The sequence below is a fragment of the Hylobates moloch genome, unplaced genomic scaffold (genome assembly GCF_009828535.3).
Source record: "Hylobates moloch isolate HMO894 unplaced genomic scaffold, HMol_V3 SCAFFOLD_3, whole genome shotgun sequence".
Lineage (NCBI taxonomy): Eukaryota > Metazoa > Chordata > Mammalia > Primates > Hylobatidae > Hylobates > Hylobates moloch.
The window spans coordinates 29,476,125-29,494,520 of record NW_026652278.1 but is presented as its reverse complement, the minus strand read 5'-3'; the positions used below and the strand labels follow the sequence as shown (position 1 = coordinate 29,494,520).

The following is an 18,396-nucleotide window of genomic DNA, read 5'->3' as shown; positions in this document are numbered from 1 at the left end:
CATCTGGCCCAGCCAGGGATAGAGATTCGGATCCACAGAAGCACCAGAAGAAATGCCAGGATTGGATTTTTATATTTTGGTAAATTTTTGTTTCTAGGAAAAACAGGCTCTTGCCTTGCAGCAGAGAATGAAACACTAGCCTGCACTGCACCTTGGGTCACAGCCAACAGGTGATCTCAGGTCTGTCAGACCTGGAGTGGACAGTGGGTCCAGCCAAAGGCTCTCTTGTGAGTGACCCCACTTTACAGAGATGGTCCCTGAAGCTCAAAGAAGTCAAATGACTTATTCAAGGCCCCACCGTCAATTCATATGAAATGAAACTAGATCTCCTACATCCATTTTCAGTGCCCTTTCCAGTTTTCCTGATACACTGTGCTATATATTCTAAAGGGGACGCACCAGAAGAAATACCTTCTAGATTGAATTGAACTGAAGTTCCAGGGGGAATCTGCTGGGATGTTTGGCCACAGAAAGCCTCTCCAGGAGGCCTTGAGGGTGGCAAACATTCTGAGGGTCATCCAGCTCCAGGATAGAGGCATGCCGAGTTCAGGGGTGAGAGAGGGTGTGGGCTGCCCGCCAGGTACCTGATCCCGCAGAGTAGGCATTGGTGTTGAGGAGGGACGAGCTCTGGGTTGTCATGTTGTTGTGATAGGTCCCCATGGAAGACCCCGCGGGCAGGGTGGAGGACCACACATGGGAGGGAAGGTTGGCATCCAGGATAGTTGCATCGTAGGTGCCTGACACTGGAAACAGACACAGGTACACACCCCAGTGAGAGACAAGCCAATATTCCCTGCTGGGGAATCTAGTCACTTCATTTCGCTGCGACTTCCTTGTTTGGGCATTGAAAGCCCCACATTTCAGGAAATTTCTCAGTCCAGGAACCTGAGGTAGTTTCCATCTGAAATCTCAGAGCTGGTGAAATCATTATCTCTTGGATTAGAAATTTTTGCTGGCTCCTGGTAAAATTTGAGGTAGCCAAATTTTGCCTTGGGGTCCACCCATTTCTCCTTCTAAATCTGGCTCCCCATCTCCTGGTGGGCTGTCCCACCAATGGCATTCCTCTCCACCTGTTGCCGACTCCTCCATCTTCAAAGACACTGAGGGAAGAGTTCTTTCAGGAGCAACAAATGAGACCCCAAAACGAACTTCTTTCAGTAGAATTCCAGGCACCATGGCCATTGGAGGGTGCATGCCTGGGCAGGGGAGCCCTTGGTCTGGGGCCACACTGCATGCATGGCAGCTTTCTCTGGTTCCACCCTCCTTAAACATTCCTATGTACCAGCCAGACACTGTGCCCCCAAGAGGGGATTTTCCTGCTTCTTCATATTTGGGGCCAGTTCTGCTTATTTGTCTATGAGAGGGAGCCAGCCATGCAGGTCAGAAAGTGCCCTGATGTTTTGGTTTTAGGGTGAAAAACAAGAAAGATCACAATCTCTAGGCTTTTCTCCAGTAGTGAATGGGAGGGAAGTTTCCTATCATCGTAGATCTGGCTTTTTCCCTCACCTTCCTCCACGGCTCTGCTAATTTATATTTCTGCCTTCCACAGAACCTACCTTGCACTTGGAGGACATGTAATATGGAACTGCTGAACAATGCTCATCCTACTTGACTGGGACATGTTGGTTTTCTGACTTCCTCCAGAGACCCACTGTCCACAAGGGCAGTGACTGTGTCTCTCTTGTCCATTGCTTTTCCTCAATGCCTGGTGCTTGGCATAGAGGAGACATTTAATAAATAGTCACTGAATTAATACATGAAAAGTCTACAAATTTCCCCAATATTCTTCATTTGGGGGATCTGGCCAACATACTGTCCTGAGAGAGAATCTCTAGGATTTAGGGCTGGGCTATGCATATGGTATGGGTGACCAGCCAGGGGTGGGAAATATACAGCCCACATTTTTGACTGCTTGAAGAGCAGATGCTCAGTGCTTTTCAAGGTCTCTGGCAAAGCCTGAAAGGCCTGCCAAGGCATGGTTGAATCCCCAGGCCAGGATAGATCTGCCACCTTGTTGCCTTCCCTCCTGAAGGAAATAATGTATACAGTGGTCCATTTCCAAGACAAAGTACCTTAAATCGGCTTAGGTCAGCAAACTACAGAAGAAACAGGATATGCTAGGCCCCTGCTTGGATAGCTAATGCCTGCTTATTGGTCTCCCCTTCCCCACCAGTGCCCCGCACTTAGTTTCCCTCACTCAGACCAAAGAAATTTAGTCTAAGGTAAAAGTTTACTAGACTGCAAAATAGCTCGTTTTGTCTGTTCTTATCAGCTTGACCAGCTACTTAGGTCATAAGTCAAATGCTTGAAGAGCCCCTAAGCTAACTAGGATTGAATGCATTGTGGGCTGCAACAAAATGCAGCAAGACAACCCTAAACAAACACCTAAAGCCCCTGCCCAACAAAAGAGGGAACTAAAAAGACACCCTCTAACATTCTCCCAAATAGTCCATTAGGGAAAATGCTGCAGGTTTTTAAGGGCTAACCCTCGAACCAGGGACAAGGAAAAGCAAAAAATGATAAAGTATTACTGTTTTATCTGGGCCAAAGAGCCCATTCGTCAGCCTTCAGTCTTTTGGCCTAAGTTTGGCTCAGATGAGGATTGGACATGCCAAGCTTTAATTCTCTATGTGAATAATAAAACCCCATCCTCACAAGAGGAGATGGGTTATGCTCTTTGTTAAATTAGTGAATTAACCCCCATGCTCCCCCTTCAAGAGGAAAAAAAAGAGCATAGTAAAAAGCCTTCGCCCAATAAAAAGCTCTGGGATCCCATAACACGCTTGCCTCCACTTTATATCTCACAAAGTAGAGGACAGGGAGATCAGGGGGTAACAGTAAGGCTGGAGGAAGAGTAATCTGGGGATCATAAAGAAGCTAAACCTGGCCGGGGGCGGTGGCTCACGCCTGTAATCCCAGCACTTTGGGAGGCCGAGGCGGGCGGATCACGAGGTCAGGAGATCGAGACCATCCTGGCTAACACAGTGAAACCCCGTCTCTACTAAAAATACAAAAAATTAGCCGGGCGAGGTGGCGGGCGCCTGTAGTCCCAGCTACTCGGGAGGCTGAGGCAGGAGAATGGCGTGAACCCTGGGGGGTGGAGCCGGCAGTGAGCCGAGATCGCGACATTGCACTCCAGCCTGGGCGACAGTGAGACTCCGTCTCAAAAAAAAAAAAAGAAGCTAAATCCAATGTTCCCATAAATCCTTATCCAAACTTGAGGAAAGGATTAGAACAATGTAAGAAGGACATTGAGAATTTCCCTATTCCTTCTAAACAGCAGATGTCTAATATGTACCCTCTTAGAGAAGTCCCTATGGGACAGGGAGAAGTTGGATATGTAAGTGTGCCTCTAATAAGTACTAAGGTTAGGAATTTTAAATAGGAAATAAGACCGCTCTTGGAAAATCTCCTCGGTTTAGCAAAGCAGCCAGATCAATTTTTAGGACCCAGTTTTTGTACTTGGGCTAAGATGATGTCAATCATGACTATTCTGTTTATTGGGAAAGAGAGGGGAATAATTAAAAGGGCAGCCATGACCATTTGGGAGAGACAGCATCCTCTCCGGCAAGGAGTCCCACCAGCTGAGCAGAAATTCCTAAATGTAAATCCCAGATGGAATAACAATAACCCCAAAGATCGGGCCCAAATGTAGGACCTAAGGGAATGAATAATTAAAGGGATTAAAGAGTCCACTTCAAGGACACAGAATGTCTCAAAAGCATTCGAGCTTCAACAAGTAAAAGAGGAGACTCCCTCTGCATTTCTGCAGAGGCTCAGTGATCAAATAAAAAAAAAAAAAATCAGGATTAGATCCAGAGGACCTAGTAGGGCAGGGCCTTTTAAAGGTTAATTTTATGACTAAAAGCTGGCCTGATATTACTAAGAAGTTGCAAAAAAATTGATGGATGGAATAAAAAGCCAATTAAGGAATTAGAAGGTTTTTGTAAAAAGTAAGAAACGAAATTGGAAAAAGAGAAAGAGAGAAAGCCAAAGCTGTCCATCTTGCAGGCGGACAGAGGGGAGCCACGGCACGGCTCACACTGGTGCCCAGAGAGAGAAAGAGTTAAGCTGCTGACCCTGAAGGCAAGGGGGAGCCGGCTGTGCAGCTGCAGGTGTGGGGGCGGCAGGAGCCGCAGACCCCAAGCAAACAGCCGAGATAAAGGTGGACAGTGTGAGAGAGCTAATGTAAGTAAGCTGTTGACATGGCGAGTGCGCTGGCGCCCAGAGCAAGAGGAAGAAACTGAGTGTGAGGGAAAGAGGAAACAGGGATGACAGAGACAGAGAGATAAAAAAAAAAAAAAAAAAAAGAAAAGAAGCGAGAAAGAGACTGGAAAAGACACAGATCAAAAACACAGAAGGTGAAACTGGGGAGAGAGATAATGTAAAAGGAAAAAAGAGTACAAGAGGAAGAGAGAGAGACAGAGAAAGAGAGAGAGGCCATGGAAGACGGGAGATGGGGAGACAAAGGTGCAGGCCGGCAGTGGCTGCCATGGCCCTGCTGGTGGAGGGGAGTTGGAAGTTGATCTTTGGCAGGGCCCTGGTAGTGAGCACTCCATATCAGGTCAGGAATTTATTAAATCCAAGAGTTGGGAGATGGTAAACTAATTCTCAAATTTTAAAATATGAAGCCATATTATTAGAAAAAGATAATTTAGTCTTGACAATATGTATTTGCTTGAATCCAGCCAGCTTCTTATGAAAAGGAGAGGAGAATAAAGAGGCGTCAAATCATAACTGTTTGGATATCATAGAATGTCAAACGAAAGTTAAACCAGACCTTAATATCAAACTAAAGTTAAACCACCCCATTACATGATAGGATGAGACTGTAAATGGGTCATCCCAAGTAATAAATGGTAAAAAACACAATGGCTATGCTGTCGTTAATGGAAACAAATAATCCTTATGTGAAAAAGGTAGATTACCCAATAATTGGTCAGCCCAAACCTGTAAATTACATGCTCTTAACCAGGCCCTAAAGCTTCTAGAAGGCCAAAAAGGCACTGTATATACTAATTCCAAATATGCCTATGGAATAGTACACACCTTTAAAAAGATCTGGATAGAGTGGGGCCCAATAAATAGCAGGGGGAAAGAATTCGTATATAGGGAACTGATCAAACAAGTTTTAAAAAGCCTCTTGCGCCGGGCGCGGTGGCTCACGCCTGTGATCCCAGCACTTTGGGAGGCTGAGGTGGGCGGATCACCTGAGGTCGGGAGTTCGAGACCAGCCTGACCAACATGGAGAAACCCCGTCTCTACTAAAAATACAAAATTGGCTGGGTGGGGTGGTGCAGGCCTGTAATCCCAGCTACTCGGGAAGCTGAGACAGAAGAATCACTTGAGCCCAGGAGGCGGAGGTTGTGGTGAGCCGAGATCACGCCATTGCACTCCACCCTGGGCAACAAGAGTGAAACTCGCTCTCAAAAAATAAAAATAAAAATAAAAATAAAAAGCCTCTTGCTTCCAGCAGAGATAGCCATAGGAAACACTATAGAAGCTGTGGGGAACAGGCTTGCAGATAAAGCTGCTAAGCAAGCTTCCCTGGAGGAAGAAGTTAGATTGTTTAGCCTAATCCCAAATATCCCTAAGGTGATATTAAAACCCAAATTTTCTAAAGAGGAAGAGGAAGAGCTGGGCAAGATAGGGGCCACTCAAACTGAGGATGGGAGGTGGGTGCTCCCTGATGGTAGAAAAATGATAAGCAAACCCATAATGAGAAAACTGATGTCCATACTGCATAAAGGAAGTCACTGGGGTCCCCAGGCCATGTGTGATGCAATACTAAAAAATCATGGGTGTATAGGGATTTATACCCTTGCTAAACAAGTGTGTGGGTGTTGTATCACCTGCCAGAGAATAAACAAAAAAGTAGTTAGAAAACAGACTACCGGAGGAAGACCTCCTGGGTTAAGGCCATTTCAAAGCATTCAAGTAGATTTTACAGAAATGCCCAAAACAGGGAGACTAAAGTATCTACTGGAAATGGTAAACCACCTCTCCGTCTAGGTGGAGGAATTCCCCCTCCCAACTGCCACTGCCGGGAATGTGGTAAAAATAATCTTAAAACAAATTATACCTAGATTTGTCTTGGTAAAAAGTATTAATTCAGACAATGGGAACCACTTTACCTCAAGGGTGCTAAGGGGAATTATGGAAAGTTTACACATTAAATGGGATTACCACACCCCTTGGCATCCCCCTTCCTCTGGAAAAGTAGAAAGAATAAATCAAACTCTCAAAAAGCATATTACTAAACTAATCTTTACAACTAAAATGCCTTGAGTATCTCCCAATAGCACTCCTTAGGATTAGAACAGCCCCAAGCAAAGACTTGGGACTGTCCCCTTACAATTTATTATATGGACTCCCATATTGAGATAGGACTACTGATCTTCCTACTATGGAAACTGAAAACCAATTTTTAAGAAATCGTATACTGGCCATATCCTCCACCCTGTCATCCTTTGGGTTAAAAGGACTTCGAACTCAAACCCCACCTCTTGAGTTCACAGTTCACCACTTCCAGCCTGGCATCTCGGTGCTAATTAAGACTTAAAAAGAAGATAAGCCCCACCCAAGCTGGGAAGGTCCCTATCAAGTGGTCCTAACCACTGAAACGTCAGCACGAACAGCTAAACAAGGGTGAACTCATTACATTCAAGAGACTGGTAAAAGAAACCCCAGAAGGAAGGGAAAAGGGCAAATGGGAAGTGTATAAATCACCCAAGGAACACTTAACGCTAACTCTAAGGAAAACCTAGAAGAGAACTATAAGCAAACTCCTTCATTAGGAGTGGATATGTTTAGGATTAATCCTAACACAAGGGGTAAAAGAAGACCTGAGTATTGGATAGGGCCCAGTATTAGGGGTGGAAAGTAGGGAATATCTAATCTATCTAATAATCAACATAACTAAAACCTCTACACCCTAAACCATAAAATTCAATGCCTGCCATGTCTTACATTGTGGGAACTTAGGAAACCAAAGGCAGCTGTCACAAGCAAACAAATATCTATGCCCCAAAACAGGTTGCTATTGGGGAAAGCCCTGTGCTAGCTGGAATGAGGTTTGGTGGGCCCCAATTTCAAGTCTCACTTTCACTGTTCTCTGAGTCTCTGAGTCCATTCTTTGGGTTTGGATGGCTAAGTTTGTTTCTAACACTTCTCAGCAGCCTGGGCTGTCAGACTTACCTGACTGGGAGCTCGCTGTCACAATTTTGGTCTCCACAGTGCCTTTCTTGGGGATGGGGAGTGTGTTGGAGGAATTCCGGGTGGGGCTCACACTTGCCGATCGACTCCCCTTGAGCAAACGCTTAACATCATCCAATTCTGTCCCTGTAAAAGAATCCACAGACGTTTCTGTTAAGTCCAGGGTTCTTTCCTGAGTCCCTGTGCAACTGGGGGAACATCTGTGGCATTCTGACTACTAGGGAGAATGGCATCTGTCTCACACATTGGGACTTTTTCTTGGCTTTATAATATTCACATTTTACTAATGAATAGCACTTATCGACTTGGTACTTTGTCATATTAGCCTCATAAATCTTCTGCATCTCACAAGGAGGTCAAGGTGCTTGGGAGATATTTCCTAATTAGACCTCATCAAACATCACAGGAATGATTCTGTGGCTGGAAGACACTATCATCTAGGATCAGGCAGTTAGAGAACCAGGTCCCTTGAAACAGATGCTTCAACAGCAGTCTCATCCCCTGCGCAGGATGCATCCGATGTTGGGTCTTTGACCTTGTATGCCTGGGGCTGTCAAAAGGAATTTGTGGGCCATAACTCCTAAACATTATGCTGTGTTCACATGTGATTTAATTTCAAGTCTGTCTGGCTGATTTAATTTGTAGCAAGGTGAAAAGTGGAGCAAGCTCCCGGTGCCTCCCACACAGGAAGCAGGGAAGCAGGAGAGGTGGGAGGCACCGTGCATGGGGAGTGCATGAGGATGCATGGGGAGTGCATGAGAGGAGACACAGGTTTGCAGACACTGTATGCTGAAGGAACTCTCAGCCCCAACCCCCTTCGCCTCACCACCCCTAAGCCTGGAAGGACTCAGGTGAGAAGGTGTCAGGCCTGGAGTCAGATTCCACAACCCTAGGTACTGAACTCTCTGGACAAGCACCCATCTCTGTCCGGAGCCACTGACCCTGGTCTTTCTTCTCCTACTCCTTGAACAAGGACTTGAACATGACTGCTGTCCTAAAGTTGAGCTCATTTCAAAACGTTGTCAAATACCTCTAGCAAGAACAACAGGTATCTAACATATTCCATCGACAGAGACTGGGGGGTCTCTGACATTTGAAATAAAGTTCAAATTCTTACACTCTACTACTAACCCTTCTCTAATCTTAAACTATCCCATTATGTCCTTGCTTTGAACTGTTCCTTCGATGTCTCATGCAGGCTCATCCCTTTGAGCCGAACTGATCCACTCTTCAGTTTCCTTTCAGGTAACACCTACCTGGGGAAGGCTTCTCTCGCCTGATCTCCATGGGCTGCTGTGGAGCTGCTCCTCCCTGTTCCCTCACCACACTGAGTTGTGATGGTTGGTTGACTTACTGTCTCCCTATTAGTCTATGAACTACTACACAGCAGGAACCACGGTTTACTCAGCAGCTTAACCCCAGCCACCTAGCCCAGGGTCCAATTTACAGAAGGCCCTTAAAGATGTTTTATGATTGCATGCATGCTCATACACACATGCACACACACACACACACACACACACACACACACACACACACAGCACTAGCCCTGGATTTCTGGACCCTTTCTTTTCAGCAAGATCATGACCACTTACATCGGGTGGATGGGGATGCACTCTGCAGTCGAACTCGAATTTCGCTCTCTGTACAAGGGAAGAGATAGAGAAGCGTGTGAATGAAGGAGCTTAGATCACAATCCCTGACACTGAACTCCTAGCAGCAGATGACCCTTTAGGCTGCTCTGACATTTCTGAGTTCTGGAAACAGGAAATCTAGGTGTGCCCAAGAAGAGTGCTGCTTAAAAAGGGAGACCTCCCTACCTTCAGCAATTCCCCATCCTGCCAACTGCACACCTCCCAGGCAGCTGGAGACGTTCTAATAAAATTCCAGGCTGAGCAAGGAGGTTCCAGTACAATCAGCAATGGTCAACCCTTTCCCCATCATCCACCTCATGGCTGCCAGAACCAAGGTTCTCTCCTGCCTCCATGGTCTCAGGCATTGGCAAAAGATTCTAAAAGCCAGAGTGTTTACTTGCCATTTTGGCCTCTTCAGAGATGGGAGGGGCAGGAAGCTGGTAGCTAACATTATTAGTTAGCTTCAGGTGGATAATTGACATCTTTCAAGTATCAGCCTAAAGTTGTGGGTGGTTGGCGGTTGGCAGTTGGCGTACTGCTAACTTCCAAGTTATTGATGATAATAAGGCCCATAGGAAGTCTAGGTGGGTCATTGTGAAGAATTCTGCCTTCAGCTCAGCCCTAACATGCTGCCCCCCACCCTGTCCAAAGCTTAGCAAGAGCTGCTTCTCCCAGGACCACATTTCTCTCCTACATCATTGTCTAGATGACTAGATTACAAAACTGTCACGGAGCTGTTTATCTCCTGGATGAATTTTGAAAAAAATGTTGGGGAGATTTTGCTCATCTTTTGATGTGTAAAGGCAATTAGATCATATCTTGTTAAAGTCAGCCAGGAGACCAGAAGTGAAAGCAGGTGTGGTATCTGCATCTTCAGATGATCCACAGCAAGACAAATGATGCCCCACATTGTTATCATGTGTTTTGCTTCCTGCCTCTATGTGCTTGTTAGATTACTGTCAAAAGCTACCCTTCCCCTCCCGATAGAGCCGGTGGAAGATTCCCAGGATATTCTAAGCTCCTCGAAAGTAGAAAGCATGCCTTATTTATTCTTCTGTACCCCTTACACTCCCTGGCTCAAGGCTGGACACACCTTAGCTGCTCAGAAAATACTTGTTGAATGAATTGGACTGAACCCAGTGACAGCACTCACCTCGTGTTTGACTCCGTCCTCTGGTTGAAGAAGATGCTGAGAAACAAAGAAATGCAATTTGAGGCATATATAAGAGGTGGCATGCTAAACACTTTTGACATGGAGGCAGATATATTTGGGGAGGGGTTACTTTCATAGTGTGTCTAAATCCAGATAGGGGCTTTTCTGTATAGCAGTTGCTTAATAAATGATGATCACTTAGCAACAGCAGAGAATGTTTTGCAATACCCTAGTACATTTATGATGTTAAATTAGCTAAATGAATGTTAAGTTAGCTAACATTTTGAATGTTAAGTTAGCTAAGGTAATCTGTTGGGGAGCATGATCCATTTGGACTGGCTGACTATACTGATCAAATGTATCAAAAAGCTCCCAAGTCTTCCCTTTGATTTTTTATTCAAGACTGCCATGGTTTCCCCACTGTAAGCGAATACAGAAAATTATAATCACTGTATAATCGATGATCCTGGCATCAGTTCATATGCACAGTGATATTACAACAACATGGAACAAAAACTTAAGGCCAAGTGAAGACACAGCCTGGGGGTTCATGAAGCACACACAGTTCCCTTGAAAGCAAACAATAGTGGAGGTGCCGGGATGCCTGGCATTTTTGTGTTCTACTCACTGCTCTGCCTCGTTGGGGAGGCCTCTGTGCATCTCATGGAAAGAAGAAACCCTACAATTATTGCTTGGCCTTAGGGGCTTATCCATCCAAGCCTGAGCCTTATGTATAGCTTACCATTTCTATAGTGCCACGAGCAAAGGCTTATGACAGCAAGTTAATGTGGCTGATAGTCCCCTTAATATGCTTCAGGATAAAGAGCAAGGGAAAAATAGGTCAGCGGGGTCAAACTCCTTTAGAAGAATCCATTTAACTCATGAGGTCCCCTACTCCCACCACTTCATCTCCCCCAGGGATTTTCCTAGTGCCTCGTTTGACCATTTGTTTAGAAAATAAGGAGAGGACATACCAAATTCCTTCCGAGGGTACTCCGGAGAAGAGTTGCCACTGGAGCTCCCTGGAGAGGGGATGAAACACTTAGAACAAATGGCCTCTTAGGCCCATAAAGCTTCCAAAAGGGGAGGTAGTGCCTGTTACTTCTTTCTGGACCTCCACAGCCCTCAGTGTTTCAGGGGGGAATGAGGTATGCTCTTCAGCATGCATGTCAAAGGAGCCAGGCTTGTGATGTAAAACACGACCCATCATGGTCCTGGTCGCAGCACTTTGCTGTGGTCAAGGACTTACTTAGATGAGGCAGGGATGAACCAAGGAGAGCAGGAGGTTTTGGGTTCTTTCTTTTTTGTTCATTTCCTCCACCAGCTTGCCCTGTGTCTGTCCTAGAGCAAGTGACCTGCCCTGATCAAGTAACCTGCCCTCAGAACCTGGAACCTCTCTGACCTTGTGAGGCTTGTCCCAAACGTGGACCCAGTTAAAATGAAGGTACAAACCCCTGGTCAGGCCCGACCTCAGAAAGCACTGTGATGATGCAATCCACCTCACCTGGAATTGGGGCTTCCCAACGGCCCGGCAGCTCTTGTCCTGCAGCGGCAGGAGGAAGTCTGCTGTGTGCGTGGGATGCCAGCCCGCTGTAATCATTCACTAGAGTGTCTGGGCCTTACTCCTGCTTCTCCAACAACAGCACCCATCTCTTCTCACTGTTAAAGTCCTTGGCCACCTGGCTGGTCAGTCTCCCACGTGAAACTGCTCCTGCAGATCACCAGGAACTCCAGGAACCTTAGTAATGGAACTCAGGTGTCTTCTTCTACCACTCCTTCTTGACCCTGAGCACTCTCTTGTGTTGATCTCAGCATTGCTGCATGTTCCTGGTCTCCCTATGTCCCTAAAAGACGCTTCCTCCTCTCTCTGTTCTCTGGCTCTTCTTTCTCCTTATTCCCTCCACTTTATCTTTCTTTGCTTCCTTCAACTTTTTTTTTTTTTTTTGAGACGGAGTCTCGCTCTGTCGCCCAGGCTGGAGTGCAGTGGCGCAATCTCGGCTCACTGCAACTTCCGCCTCCCGGGTTCACGCCATTCTCCTGCCTCAGCCTCTCCGAGTAGCTGGGACTACAGGCGCCTGCCACCACACCCAGCTAATTTTTTGTATTTTTAGTAGAGATGGGGTTTCACCGTGGTCTCGATCTCCTGACCTCATGATCCGCCCGCCTCGGCCTCCCAAAGTGCTGGGATTACAAGCGTGAGCCACCGCGCCCGGCCTGCTTCCTTCAACTTTTATACTCTCTTTCTTGGCAAACTCCTTTAGTCTCCTGAGTTCCTCTAATACCTCTTTGCGAATGGCTTCCACCTGGGTATCTGGGCCCTGACTTCTTCCCTGAATTCAAATCCTGCATCACCCACTGCCTGCTTGCTACCCTCACCAGAGAGCTGGGCAAGTGGCTGTACTTCAGGATGAATTAGCTGGATTCATCAAGTGGAGTCATCCATCTAGTTCCCTGTTTCAGCTGTTGGCACCACCAAGAACCCAACCTGTGTGTGAAGCCTTCTCCTTACATTTAATCAATTGCCAAACCTGTCAATTCCACCTCAGTGATACCTTTCACCTCTAGCTCCTGACCTCCATCATTACCAACCTGGTCCCAGCCAAAATGTCCCTTCTCTGGATGACTGAGGATTTCTTTTTAACTTGTCACTGTGTTTAATGTCTTTCTCACCAATTTTTCCAACACATGGCTTCCAGAGTTCCAGTCCTGGACCTCAAATATGATTGTTTTGCTAAAAACTCTCTGTGGCTTCCCATTGCATATGGAATAAAGTCTAAACATCTTATCCTAGCACTGAATCTGAGTCCCTCAAACCTTTTGCACATAAGTACTGCTGAATTTCCGACTTAAGCCCCGGGCTCTCCTGGCTGTCTTTGCTTATGCTGCTGCTCCCACAGCTTGGACAGCCCCATCTCTCCATCTTTGGGTATCAAACTCTTACTCATCATAAGGACCCCGCTCAGATGTCACCTCCTCCGTAGAATTTTCCCTGATTTCCTCAGCTTAAAATGATAATCTCTATCTACTTTACACAATTGTATTTTATCTGTCATCTTAACTTGTCTATTAGACTATAGGTCCTGAAAACAAGATCCATGTCCGATTCATTTAAGCATTCGTCAAGGCATTCTACACAGTGTTAAATGCATAGCAGGTACCGGATAAAATACTAGTTGGTATAATATAATAATACTAAATGGGTCAATGAATGAATAAATGAGGTAGTGAATGAATGAATGAAGTCTTCAAGTAACGGAAGTCCATAAAAGAAATGAAGGAGGTGTGGGGAGAAAGGTGAGGGGCAGACACAGGTGGCCAGGATGTAAACCTTCAAAGAATGAGTGAAGTTGCTTGGGGAAGAGAATGGTTCTCTTGTATGGTTAGTGAGACTGATACCTTCATAGGCGTGGCGGGTAACGTGAGTTTTCCTTTCAAAGGTTGAGCCTGGGGAGTTGGGCAGAGTGGAGGCAGGTGAGTGAGCCCTCCTGTAACTAGAGGTGGAGGCATGGCCTCGTGTGCTTCCAGCTGCAAGAGGGGAAAAGCATAAGTTCTCAGTGCTTCAGCAGAGAGGTGAACCAAATGGCTACTGTGACCCAGCTATATTAACCAAGTACACTCAGGGAGGGTCTTCGGGAGGGCACAGCTGAAAGGGGCCACCTCAGCATTCCCCCAGCTGTTCAGAAATGGAAAGGTGGAATTATTGCCCGGGAACGTCCTTCCTGTGCACGGTTACCATGCATGGAAATGGAAAGGATTTGGCAGGATTTTTCTTGTAGACACTGCTTGGATGGACTAGAATATAATCCAGCGTGGAAGTGTGCCTCAACAGGTAAGGACAGGTGTTTCTTTTGGTCAACCTGGCTGTTCTAATGTCTTGGGGCTTCCTTTTTAGTTTTACTTCCAAGTATTTTAAATGGCTTCAGGAGCTATCTGGGTGCTTCTTGTTTTTGTTTTGGTTTTGCCTTGCTTTGCTTTGTTTTGTTTTAGTTTGAAAAAGTGCTTCACTGGGAACAATGGGCCTGTGTTGGATGCTTGCCCAGTGGAATCTTGCACAGCATGGGATCACATGTCACCAGCTTCCCTTAGCATAGTAACCCAATCGTTAAGTTTCTTTTGTTGTTGTTAATTCAAATTGTAAACCCTCAGGCGTGCACATTGTTCTCTAAAGAGATGGCTTAAAGAGAGTGATTTCGTGAGGCAATAGCTACCTACCCATGAAATCTTCTTAATTAATGATAGTTATTTATATTGTGGACTTAATGAAAATGGATCTGATTTTAAGTAGGCTTCAAATGCTGATGATTTATAATTTGCACCCCCGGTCTCCACCCCTGCTGCCCAATGGCTGCGTGTTATTTAGGTAACTCTTGGGGGCATTTGGAATCGATGACAGGTGATTGTGATTGTCCCTCTTGTGCACTGATTCAAAATCGTGTCTGCCCTATGTCCTGTGTAGGACTTTCTTGGTGTCTCTCTCTTTGTCACCCATTCTTCCCTGACCCCTTGCACCAGTGGGCACTCACTTGAGTTTATGTAGCCGCTGCTGCCATGAGTCAGGCTTTGTTTCTCCAGCCGGCTTCCTCCACCAAGAGAGCCTGTTTTAGCATAGCCATTGCTGCTCCCACCTTCTGCCAGGAAAAAAAGCAGGTGATAATTTCAGGGTGGAGTCAGGCCAGAGGATCCCCTGGTCCCCCACCCTGTGGAAGCCTTCCCTGGTTTTTCACCAGGACCTTCTTAGTTTGGGGTCCCTTTCCCACCTACATTCTAAGATGCAAGCTGCCATGCTCCAGTTTCGTTGTTGTTTTTTTGTTTTGTTTTGTTTTATCCAAATATCTAGAGTGAGTATTCCACCTGATTTAAAAGAAAAGTCTCCTGAGTGGAATATAGCAAGTTGCGTATTAGGAAATGTTAAATATTAGAAAAGGCTGAGTGATGAAATCTCCTTGAGTCCAGGACCTGGTTGGGCTTGCTTTTTCTGAGTGCCTGGTCAGTGCCCAGGCATGGCAGCCACTAGAAGTGCTGGAGGGGCGTGTGGCAGCTCTGTGTTGTTGGTGTTCCACCTGGCAGCCCGTCACTGCTCCGACTTCACCTGCTGGTGGGTGGGCTCTCCCCATCCCCAGGGAACTAGGCTCCCTGGAGGCGGGGGCAGGAGGTAGCTTTTGGGCTCAGATCAATATTACAGGAGTGATAGGAGCTCCTGGAAAAAAAAGAAGCCTCAACAAGAAGCTTGACTGGTAGCCCCCAATCCCTGCTCAGGTTAGATCAGGTATCCAACATTTTAGCATCTAGAATAGGCAAATCTACAGAGACAGTAGATTTGTGGTTTCCAGGGGCTGAGGAGAGAGGAGGGAGAATGAGGAATGGTCACTTCTGCTAATGGTCACTTCTTTTTGCAGACCCATGGATATCTTCTAAAATTGGACTGTAACTATGGCTGCATAACTTGGTAAATATACTAGCAATCACTGAATTATACACTTCAAACTGGTGAGTTCTGTTGTATAGAAATTAATGTCAATAAAGTTGTTAAAAAAGATTTCAAAAATTTTGGAGCTCCCATGGAAAAGGTTACAGGTGTGGGGCCCTTCAAATGTGACCTACTGAAAAGAAAGCTATTGAGGTAGCTACTTACTTGGTGGTAAGGATGTAAGTCTTGTGGTTACTGTTTCAGTGACAACTAGAAAAAGACAAAGAAAAGATGAGTTCTCATGTAATGCACTGACACCTCAGGATCTTGGCAAGGTCTAAGCTCTGTCACAGGCTAAGCACATTAAATTAGGTTCGACATTGATTTTTCTATCCTTGTGCTTTAAGGTGTGTGATCTGACCCACTTGTGCAAAAAGATATGAGCGACAACAATGGGTTTAATATGCTTGGAAAAGAAGTTTATATCTCTTTGGAGCCAAAAGAAGTTACCCACTGGTTTGAAACATGAGTTGTTTTGGTGTTGATGTCTCTCCTTGGACAATTAGATCCAGTCCAGCCCTGGTGTGAGGTTGAAGGAGGACCAGGCCCTCTTGTCTCAAGTCACTCTGTTTCTCTGCATTTCTCCTTCCCCATGGTCTCTCAGTCCAGCTGAGACCAACACCCTGGCTGACTTCACTGTGTACTTCTTCAAGAATTTGGAGGTGTTTAAGAACATTATGTTTCGTTCTAATGTCTTCAGGGCAACCCCTGAATGTAGGGAGTTGTGGGAAGGAAGGGTGCTCCTGGTAAGTCACATTTGGGGTTTGGCAAAATCAGTGATCCAGGCACATCACACACAGACTTGAAGAACTAGTCCCTTGGCCTCTGAAATTTAGTTCCTGTAGGTCTGAGAGATGGTGAATCCATCACTCACGCTCTGACTGTGGCCCTCACCACTGCCTCCGTCTCTGGTGGGTATACAGAAGCCCCTACCTATCTGGGGTTTTTGTTCTTTAAAAGCAGGTTTCCAGCGTGCTTGTATGCATGCATGCATGTGTGTATGTGTGTGCGTGTGTGGCATGCATGGGCACATACGTGTGGGGAAGGTGGTGAAAGGAGAAAAGAGTAAGGATGATGGTCCAGGATCATTTTGTGCTACTTTCAGCTGTGCCGCTGACACCTGCTCCATCCCACACGACTCTCATTCACACTGTCCTCCTTCATACTGCATTTTGCTAATTAGTTTGGTTTTTCTGGCAAGAAGATGCAGTTATGGACATGCCAGAAACGGTACTTAATGCATAAAAGGAAATGTTGGCCGGGCGCAGTGGCTCACGCCTGTAATCCCAAAACTTTGGGAGGCCAAGGCAGGCAGATTATGAGGTCAGGAGTTTGAGACCAGCCTGGCCAACATAGTGAAACCCCATCTCTACTAAAAACACAAAAAATTAGCTGAGTGTGGTGGTGGGCACCTGTAATCCCAGCTGCTCGGGAGGCTGAGGCAGGAGAATGGCTTGAACCCGGGAGGTGGAGGTTGCAGTGAGCCAAGATTATGCCACTGCACTCCAGCCTGGGCAACAGAGCAAGACTCCGTCTCAAAAAAAGGACAGTGGCAGCTTGATTTGAATAATAGTCCTTCAGTTTTCACTAAGCCTCTCATTGTATAGACCTTTGGATTCTTTGACACATAAAAACGAATTATTTCCTAACTAAAAGTTTCAAGTCTATGGAGGCAGAATTTTGTTTTTTATTGGAGATATATGAAAGTCACAGAATAAGTGAAAGAGTTTCCTGACTTAGAGTTGGTAGGAGGAGAGTTTAAATGTCTCTGAATTTATTATTTGGGCAGTTCCACAAAATGAATATATTTGTTTTCAATTTTCAGTGTAGAGGTCAACTATGATGCAATAACTAGGATGTTATTCGTTTAGGTTTCTGTTGCCCTGTACCCCTAAACTTGGAAATGATAAAATAAATTATGGTGAATTCATTTAGCAGAGTGCTATCCCATCATTAAAAATGAGGGTTATAAAAACTATACATGGAAATGACAACCTTCATCATTCAAGAAAAAGCAGGACATCTTTTGACATAAAAATCAACAACAGCTATCTTATGAGAAGGATTAAATCCATTTAGAAACACATTTAAACATGATACAGTGGTTGTGGTAGAATTATTAATGAATTACTTATTCTGTTTCCAAATTTTTATTACTTTTATAATAAAACACAAAAAATTCTGATGCTCTTACTTCTTTCAGTGACTTCAGTACCATCTCGTTTGTTTTTCTTGGTTACATCCATACCATAGCCACCTGCAGGAAAAATCAGAAACCATGATAGTCATACTTATCATTGTTTTTAGTAATTATAGGTCCCCGCTGTTGAAGCTGATAACCAAAAACATGATTTCAAGAATTTAAAGCATAATTCTTTCATGTGAATATTTTTAATGGGTCTTTCCCATTTCTTGTAACAGGTATAATAGAGATTAATTTAATTGTTCCACTTTGGATTCTATTTCTTTGCGCTGGGATCTTGTTTTTCAGTGTCTAGTTGATCAGCCTGCCCCCTGCTGAGCATCAAGAGGCTTACATAGCAGATTAGGTGTCCTGACCTTTGACTATAAAACTTCCATTCTTTTCCATGGTAATAAATAGCTGAAGGGGATTTGTAAGGCACTTAGTGCTATCAACTAATTCATTTTAATGTCTCCCATAATGTTCAATGTTCTGTATGGAACTCTATGCATATGAGACATTCACCCTTCATTATTTAAGAGTCTGGAGGTAAGAATGGCACTTGATGGATTTAAATCAGGATAAAAATAATTAAATTTGTCATACTTGTATGGAACTTTACTCTTCTCAAAGTATGAAACATTCACTATAATCGGCTCTCACATGCTTATCTGCAGACACAAGTATGAAAAACAGTTGAACAAAGCCTGTAAAATCTACAGAAGCATGTAGGAAAATATATATT

At 45.1% G+C, this 18,396-nt stretch overlaps 1 protein-coding gene across 1 annotated transcript in view; it reads right to left on the bottom strand.

The window, feature by feature from the left end:
• The window catches only part of COL17A1 (collagen type XVII alpha 1 chain), a 50,335-nt gene extending 32,609 nt beyond the window's left edge, over window positions 1–17,726 (bottom strand). Inside the window, exons 1-9 of the mRNA XM_032178432.2 lie at window positions 17,664–17,726; window positions 15,635–15,679; window positions 14,526–14,630; window positions 13,399–13,527; window positions 10,977–11,024; window positions 10,003–10,038; window positions 8,811–8,858; window positions 7,198–7,341; window positions 585–743 (exon numbers count right to left, since the gene is read on the bottom strand). Coding sequence (XP_032034323.1) covers window positions 585–743; window positions 7,198–7,341; window positions 8,811–8,858; window positions 10,003–10,038; window positions 10,977–11,024; window positions 13,399–13,527; window positions 14,526–14,630; window positions 15,635–15,679; window positions 17,664–17,715 — 766 coding nt within the window. The 5' untranslated portion in view covers window positions 17,716–17,726. The remainder of the gene's footprint in view (window positions 1–584; window positions 744–7,197; window positions 7,342–8,810; window positions 8,859–10,002; window positions 10,039–10,976; window positions 11,025–13,398; window positions 13,528–14,525; window positions 14,631–15,634; window positions 15,680–17,663) is intronic.
• Window positions 17,727–18,396: the final 670 nt, after the last annotated feature.